The following is an 8,722-nucleotide window of genomic DNA, read 5'->3' as shown; positions in this document are numbered from 1 at the left end:
GGTTCACGTCTACAAAAATAGCTGCTGCATTGAAAATAGATGCCCTATTTATCTCAGAGGGTGCTCCCTCAAACACTAAAATAATCCTGAAGAACAGAAACTGCACGTGTAGAAATATCTCCTTGGCATTTATTGTCATGCCAGCAGTGAACTCCAGATTTGGTACAGTACAAGGCTATCCAGTATAACTGAGATCTAGGCAACAGTGATGGTCAAACAACAGTCATTCAATCTGCAGGTTCATATATAAATATGACTCCCCCCCATGACAGGTTGTTTGAGAGATGATTAATACAGATAACAAAAAAAGGAAAAGTGGAGACGTCTCAGTGAAACCTGGAGAAAAATATTTGAATAGATTTAAGTTTGATTATTATTAATTTTTTTTTAAATGCCTGACTCACTTTCATCTAAATTCAAAAACCTTTCTTCCAGGTACTGAGATTTTTTTTTTTTTTTTCTTTTTTCTCGTTTTTAAACTCAAAGAAGAAAATCAGCGATGGACAGAATGTCTGATGATTGTTTTTTCTTTGTAACAATGCGTTAAATGTTTGCATCCAGAACGATCCAAAAGCTGTTTCGTTTAATGTTTGATGTGATCTAGATCAGAATGTTCTGCTTCTTGACATGACCCCTTTAGTTTGTTTTGTTTTTTTTGTAGTATTTGACATACAGGAAGAACCAAACCCTTATACACAGAAGTGCATTTGCACAGGTCTCATGTTGATTAATTACATATTACAACCCTGTGAGGACAGAATAAGTACATATACGAGGCACACAAATTAAAGATTCATCACCTATTATTAACCTACTTGCAGTAAACATTTTATTTGAGGATCCTTTGGGCTGAGTCACCTCTTTCCTCTAATTTCTGAGGATATTGCCCCTCTTTTGGCAGTTTGTTTGGTCCAACTGTTGCTCGTTCTGAATGAACAGGTCTGTCGGAGCATCCGTGCAAAGGCTCATGGGACTTCCACAGCATGTGAGGTCTTGCGGCGCTTCCTTTCGGGTTTGTTTCTTCTTTTTTTCTCTTGAAGGCCTCCGCTGAATGCGCTCCTCCAGCCAGCCTAGGACATGACTCCGAATACGGGGTTGTGGCGGCAGATGCTCGGCCCGATCTCCTCGTAGTCCCGCTTGGTGTGGCACACTTGGTAAAACTCCGGCTGTGGAGAGAGAAATGATCTCCAGTGTGAGTGTCTGCTGCACCAAAAGTTGGCTCAAACTTGTTTCTGTTTTTCTCTCAGCAGAAGTTTCTATCTGTAATTATTTGTTGATATCATAAATCTATTTTTAAAAGCTGCAGGAGGAGTGGTTACGTGTTATTAGAGGCTGAAAACGCTGCTTTGATACTCACAGTAGACGCCAGCATTGATCCACCGAACCAGACAGCGTATCTCTGCATGTGATGAGTGATGACTTGCACATCGATGGGCTTAGGCTGCAAACAAGGAGATTTATATTCAAGATAATCTGTCTTCAAAAAAAAATCCAATTTCCTCAAAACAAACTTTGATCTTTCCTCACCTTCAACTTGCCACCGCTCAGCTCTTCGCTCATCTTCAGCCGTGCGTCCACGGTCCTCTTCAGGTCCCTCTGAAGGCGTCTGCCGAAGTCCCTGAACATGGTGGAGCCTCCGGAGAGCACGATGTTCTGCAACACCAGCCCAAATCAACAAAAACAAACTCACAGAACAAACGTGTGTGATATGACCTTTAGTGGATGTGGAGGTTAGCGTACCTTGTACAGCGGACGCCTCACATCGATGGGACAGTTCTGGATGACCTCATCAACCACCTCAGAGATCGGCTGGGTGAAGTCCGGGTTGGCAAACTGAACACGACCAAATAATTCATAATTCATATTGATCCACTGGATTTATGGGCATCTGTCCTTTAGAGAACACAAATACCATCATACCTCAGGATGGAAAAAGATCTCAGGCCCCAGGAAGCGCTCGTAGCCTACATCGATGGTGAACTCCTTCTTGCTGATGGCGTTGACGCCTGTGTACTGTTTGATCCACTTGGAGCCGTCTGTGTCGTACTTGTTGAACTCCTTAACAAGGTCAGGGCAGACGTAGCTGAACCGCTCCTATAAAAAAAAAAAAAACAAGCATATAGTTCAACAGTAGTTTTAATAACACGCAGAGATCGTTTAGAAATGTCAGTGTGGGCATCTTTCTATTTCAAAACTCAGCGAGTTTCTGTAGCTACAGTGACCTCTGCTGGCAATGCTAAACAATGACAGATCATCACTCCCTTTGAGTGTCACATCACTTCTGCTTTTTCAAAACTAGTTTTTACTCAGAATTTTTTACAGCAGTGAAACGCCACTGAAAGAGTCTGACTGATCCAACTAACTTTACTGACTTAAATCAGAGCAACAAATGGACAAAAACGGAAGATGTCCCCTAACTGGCCATGCTGATGCTGGACTGTCTTGTCTTGTAAGATCCACGCATGAAGCTGCAGCAGGGTACACTTAATTTTGTGGCTCAACAAATGTGTTCTTTCTGTCTTGTTGCTTAACTAATAAGCATCAAACAGCAGCAGCTGAATACTGACCTTGACAGCTTTAGCCGTCTCCAGAGACTGTTCTGGAGGGATGCCCACCTCTCGTTCCCTCAGCAGCTGTTGGATGAAGTACGTGATGTCTCGCCCGGCGATGGGGATGTGCTTAATGCAGCTACCGATGACGTAGCCTTCCGCCTGGAACACAGAGGTGCACAATTTAAAAGTTGAGGAAGAGGAAGAAGCAAAAGAGGAAATCAAAAGCTGTGACGCCTACCACTGGGATGACGTGTGTGACTCCGTCTCCGCTGTCGATTACAGTCCCTGTCAGTGTCCTCTCCCCAACCTGTCTGGATGTCCAGGAGGCAGCCAGCGCCAGGACAGCCTGATGCAGAAAACACAAACTTTAGCTCTCTATTTACAATGTAGTGCGATTTATAAAAGAATGACATCATGTGTTTGGTAGAATTTAAAAACCAGAAACTTACCTGAACAGCAATGTAGAGCCCGGGGACATTAAAGGACTCGAACATGATCTCTGCGGTGTACTCTCTGTTTTCTGGTGTGTTGAGAGGAGGCTCTGTCTGAGGGGAGAGAGAGAAGTGTGTTAAATTATGACTGAACTGCTGATTCAGAGAGGGGTGTTTTCTGTTTCACACACTTATGCTTTCCCTAACTGTTGACAATTGTTGTAAATGTGTGGAGTTGTGGTTTTACCAAGAGGAAGTAATGGTCTTCAGGTTCTGCCCGCAGATACTTGAAGATGACCTGCTCCATAAATCTCTCCATCAGGTCCCAGTCTTCCACTATTCCGTGACGAATGGGCCACTGGTGAGAGGCAAAAAGAAAAGGAAATGTTAATGTCCAGCAGGAAAACAGCATCAGACTCAGCTCAGCTCTGTCTCCCCCTCCTTCTACCTTTGTTGCATATGAAGGTTTGTCGATGGCTTCATCCCCGATGAAGAAGTCCAGGTCATCCACGCCCTTCATCATCCGCCGCTGGGCCTGGTCTCCCACCTTGGCTGATTCTTTGATTGCAATACCTGAACATGACCAAAAAAATGAAATTTTTCTACATCTGTCTGCACTTTCTCACTTCCTGTTTGTGTCACTAACCCACTGACTCCACTCCAGCTGACAAATGTATGACTTCACCTTTTTGAAGCTCCACCAAGAAAAGGCTAATTACATTTTTCCACACACTAGACACTTCAGTCATACTCTGGACAAAGTTGTGTAGCCAGTACTCATGGCTGAAAATAACTAGGCTGATTATAAATGTTATGTTAACCAGAACTAGACAAAGAAAAGCATCAAAAGGTGTTTTAATGTGAAATTAGAACCTGCAAATGTTTGACATTAGCTTTTTTTCTTTTCAGCATTTATGAATGAATTATCTGTTGATCCCCTGATCATTAATGAACTACATATTACAGCTTTCTTGAGTTGTTTGCACATAGAAATGAAGGAAAGGATACCAAAAATGTTTTGCATTGCACGTGGATTTATTGCGTCCAGTTTAACATCTTCAATTTAACGAGGCCAAATTCCTGTTTTGAGGATTTTTCTACTTTACTTACATGAAGGTATGATGAATTGTGGTTCTGTGTTTCCTGCATAGCCGAGCTTTGTGTACCTACAAAAAAGAAGAAAGTGTCGAAATAAGAAATTATAAAAAAAAAACTGTAATCTGTGATGTGAGAAGAATCCAGGAAGTACCATTAGCTTCCGCAGCTAACATTAGCAATGATTAAGCAGGAGAGAAAATAAAGCAGCCCGTCGCTTTGTCGCTTTTATTTGTTGTGTTAACTTTGTGTTTTCAGACGTAGTAAGAACAAAGAAGCGAACGGAGGCTTCGGCGGAGCCCCGTCAGCAGCTCCCCGGCTGTCCGGCTCCTCAGAAGGGCGTTAGCTGAAGTTTGACAGCCGCTTATGTGGTCAATGGAAAAAAAGCAGGCTAATGCTAACTAGCATCGGCTCTCCTCCACTTACCCCGTCCCGCAGTCAACAACACAAGCCGGCAGCCGACCAGCCATGCCTGCTCTCCTCGGATCTGTCCTCGGGGTGAAGTATCGGGGGCCCGATGTGATGGGATGTCCCGGCACCGACCGTTTTTTGAATGGCAGCGGCTTGAATGGACAGCACTTACGGCCCGAGTCGGGACAACTTCCGGGTTCGGTCAGATTTTCTTCGAGTGCAGCGTCAGCATCTTGGAGCGCCCGGCACCGCCCCCCTGTGGCCGGACCCCGGTACTACGATCCACATCAGATTACATTTTTTTTAGTACAATTGACCAAAAAAGACTAAATGTAAATTAAATTACATATTTTCTCATAGAATTTTTATTTTAAACATGTTGTATATATGCTAGCAATCAATTTTAATTTAAATTTATCTTGTTTATGCCAGTGTTTCTATTTATCATCTACTTATTTGTTAGCTTATGCAATTTGTGAATTTCGACATCTGAGGGGACTAATAAAGGATTTTTTTTTTTCAGGTTCAAAAATTTTATTTAAATCGATAATTTATTTTTCCTAAAAAAAAATCTACTGTCTCATATACATTGTTCACACAAAAGGACAAAAAGACTTAAAAGCACAAGGAAGATCAACATTAAGAAGGAAATTGTGCAAAATCTGCATAAATAGTGAAAAAAGACATTGAAGGTGCGAAATTATGAAAAAAACAAACCCTTGTGACAAATTAAGGAAAGCATTTTCAGAAATAAAAGAAAAAAACTCATACAGTGATATACACACTGTTACATGCTGCTAGTTGGTGTGTAGTGTAGTCGATCTGTGGCTTCCTGTTGAACCAAAAATAGTAACCAACCCTGCTGACGCCACCAGATATCAGTGATTCAGGTGACATCAGAGACTAAATGGTCCTCCTCCCACACGCCTGCTGATAAAGAGGATATATAGGCAGGAAGGAGCTTCAGGCTCTCATTCTGGCTCATAGTGGCTCAGCACATTAGAGCTGACCGCAGGGCCCCAGAACATTGGCCCTTTGTCCTCAGGCGGACTCATCAGTCACTTCAACATAAGGAGTCTCCTCGAAAAGCTCTCTGCTCTGCTGCAGCTGATGGAAACAATCCAGCCTGAGCCACTTGATGGAAACCCTCTATTGAGTGCTGGAGGTGGGACAATTTATTGTCAAGACACCCGCTATCAGAGGACTTTCCTTCTCTATCACACAAAACAAGGTGCAACTGGACAACAGCAACATCACAATATCACACTAAAGACACAAAAACTGACATAAAAATCCAGGCCGACTGATCATGAATTCATTATTTTTTAAACTTTTTTTCACAGTGAGTTTAACTGGGAGGAAATAAGAAAGAACTGAAATTAAATGTAGTGAAAGACAGTAACAAAATAAACTGTCCAGTGTGGGTGGTTTTACTGCTGTGTTAGATTGGGCATCTTTAATGAAGTTGGGTGGTGGGAGATGAACATGAGGACCAACATGAGGTCTATCCAATGTTGTTGGTGATAATAAAGGCCTTGACTTGGCGGGTTCACTGATGTTATTGATCAGTTTGGTGTCATCAAAGTGAAACACACACTTTTATGATTTCACACAACACCATTACTCTTCGGGGAGATTCAATCAATACCGATAGATACATTCTATGGTTTTTTTTTTTTTTTATCTAAATATTACAACTTCCGTCGTTTTTCTCTCAGCTTTTGCTCCACTTTTCTTTATTTTAGTTATCTATTAAGACACATGCTGAATTTTTGCTAACAGGCTAAAAACAATAACGCAGTAGCGGCGCTCTTCTGGTCACGTGACATGCGTGGACTAATCCAAGTTTATACTGCGGGGTGTACTGTTTGGGGAGAAAACCCCAGAATAAGTTATCCTTAAAGAGTCATACTTGACATGTATGTTTTTATTAAATGATATTTATACTTTACTATAATATTAGAGTAATCGATGCTGGAATGAGTGGCGTCTGAGTATCGATATTCTGACGGAATCGACGCGCCCATAACGGCTGAAGCCTGCTGGTTGCCCGTTATGCTATCAGCTAAGCTAGCTGGAGAATACAAAATAAAAACACAAAATAAATCTTTCCGAAGGGGATAAACAAACACTCCGGTCCAAGAAGATGACCCCGACAGGGACACAAAGGTCTGTGAACAACAGAAGTTAGCATGTGTGCTGGTTTATTTCGCTCTGGTCCGTTTTGTGAGCCAGAAAGTGATCAATGTGCTAGAAATGAGCTAAAACATGACTGAATTCATTCACATGCTGTTGAATTCTCCAACAATAACTATTCAGCTTCTGTTGGCTTGTTTGCAAACTTTTATCAGTTATTCATTTTTATTATGTTTTGGTGCATTTATTGGAATTTGCGTTTATTTATTGAGTAATTTAATTCTTTATTCATTTTTATTTGTGGCACTTTAGATGGTTCATAATAGCTTTGTTTATGAGTGCACTTGATTTATGTGTTTTGTATTTTTGTATTTATTTATTTATTTATTTTGGGCTCTTATTTAATTTCTGTGGCTTCCCTGCTGATTTGTTTGTCTGACTGTGCTCTGTATTATTGATGGAGCTAAAAAGCTTTGTAGGTTATTGTTGTGTTGTATGTTTTGGTGTTACCCAGTTTTTCAGATGTGGGCTGGAAACTGTCAGGCTTATCTGGCAACACTGATTGTGTGCATCCCTGCTTTGAATACTAGAGGGCAGCAGTGCTCTTGTTGTGCTGTTTGACCCCTCCGCTGTGTAGCTCCAGTGCATCATCATTCAGGGGTCACTGGGGGCAGCTGTGATCTGCCCTCAGTTTGGGCGATCCATCCTCATTGGGAGGGCAAATATGGAGGTCGTTTGGACATTTGACTGCAGAGTTGGCTCTTTGTAGTTTTCTGTGATTGTGATTGAATGTGCAAAATCATTTTGAAAAAAAAAAAAAAAAAAATCTTCCTTCAGCCACCTTTTAGAAAAACACAGGACCCTTTTAAATTATGGAGGGGGCAGTTTGGTTGTAGTTTCCTGCTTATTGTTATTATTATTATTGTGAAGGAAATAAGAATCTGAGAGATGAATAAACCTGTTCTTTGGGCAGGCATGTTTTGTTGGTCTGATGGAGTTCAGTGTGGGTTCATTTGGAGACTTGAGACGGTCATTTCACACAGAAAGAGACAGACTTATAATTAGGAAAGATGCTGCATTCTCAGCTTGGACCAGCAGATCCTGGATTGAATTCTAAAGTTTAACGCTAAAGAGGAAGGTGAGGGTGGAAATTCAGAGCCAAAATCATAAAATATAGAGGAAGACTAATAATGAAGCTGTGGCGGTGTAAATCACAGGAAGCTGAGTTGAAAAACCTTCTTGTTGGAACAGTTCAAGCGTAGTGTGAGGTCCTCGCTGAGGTGTGATGTATTTAACACTTAGTCTGATGCTTGTTAACTTCCCCACAGCTGCACATAAATATCCTCCCTGCAATGCTGTAACTTTTAGGCTTCTATTTTCCTCTTTTTAACTGTGTTTACTTTTCTTTATGAGCCATTTTCAGTGGAGTGGAGATTTGTGACACCTCGAGCTTGGTCTCAAATTTAGATTAATTGATATCAATGTGATAAATTTTTTGGATTTTGATTTCTTTTAATTTAATTATTTCATCAATAGCAAAATAAGACATTGATAGGTTTATACATTTAAATGAGATCATCGAATCTTAAGTGGCGGGCTGTGATTCATTTGGAGCTTATTGGATGTGCAGTATCTATGGGAACAAGCTCTCTGCAGGATTTGGATCTTGCTGTCCTTTGTTAGTCCTGTACTTGACACAACTCTGTCCCACAGCAGAATAGATAATTTCTCCCTCTTTTCCAATACGCTTTGCCTACACAGTAAACAAAGTAGATGAGCTGAGGTCCCTCATCACCTGAAGTATTTTCACTGCCCGCGCTCTGACATGAGCGTGTTTGCATGCACGTCATTAGAGCAAGGCAGAGGTGGGCCTTATTATTTTTAATAATCTCCTGTTTTTGCTGCTTCTTAACCCCAGGAGAGCTTCATTCAGCACTTCCCCTCTCAGTCCTGACTCTTTCCATCCGCCACCTCCTCCACCTCCTTCTCTGGACTGGCTCTTATTAATGATGCTCTGTCATTCGGGCGCACACACACTGCAGGATGTTTCTGCTGCGAATAAACTTGGAGTTTAACCTCCGATGGTCGTCCCCCTCT

At 41.6% G+C, this 8,722-nt stretch overlaps 1 protein-coding gene across 3 annotated transcripts; it reads right to left on the bottom strand.

Annotated features, from left to right (window-relative positions):
- Positions 1–107: 107 nt before the first annotated feature.
- LOC115053960 (actin-related protein 3-like) lies at positions 108–4,689 on the bottom strand. Of its 3 annotated transcripts, XM_029518876.1 has the most exons (12): positions 4,505–4,689; positions 4,094–4,149; positions 3,432–3,556; positions 3,231–3,341; positions 3,002–3,097; positions 2,791–2,898; positions 2,568–2,711; positions 1,921–2,094; positions 1,741–1,833; positions 1,528–1,653; positions 1,358–1,441; positions 108–1,166 (listed from the first exon to the last, which is right to left on the bottom strand). In XM_029518876.1, exons 1-12 carry the CDS (start codon positions 4,546–4,548, stop codon positions 1,071–1,073), a joined length of 1,257 nt encoding a protein of 418 aa, XP_029374736.1. In that variant the 5' UTR covers positions 4,549–4,689; the 3' UTR covers positions 108–1,070. The 3 variants fall into 3 exon arrangements, with proteins under 3 accessions (XP_029374736.1, XP_029374744.1, XP_029374753.1); XM_029518884.1 differs by lacking the exon at positions 1,528–1,653; XM_029518893.1 differs by lacking the exons at positions 1,358–1,441; positions 1,528–1,653.
- Between the last annotated feature and the right edge of the window lie 4,033 nt (positions 4,690–8,722).

Source organism: Echeneis naucrates, chromosome 2 (genome assembly GCF_900963305.1).
Source record: "Echeneis naucrates chromosome 2, fEcheNa1.1, whole genome shotgun sequence".
NCBI classification, from domain to species: domain Eukaryota; kingdom Metazoa; phylum Chordata; class Actinopteri; order Carangiformes; family Echeneidae; genus Echeneis; species Echeneis naucrates.
The sequence above is the reverse complement of the archived record's forward strand: the minus strand, read 5'-3'. Positions and strand labels throughout refer to the sequence as shown.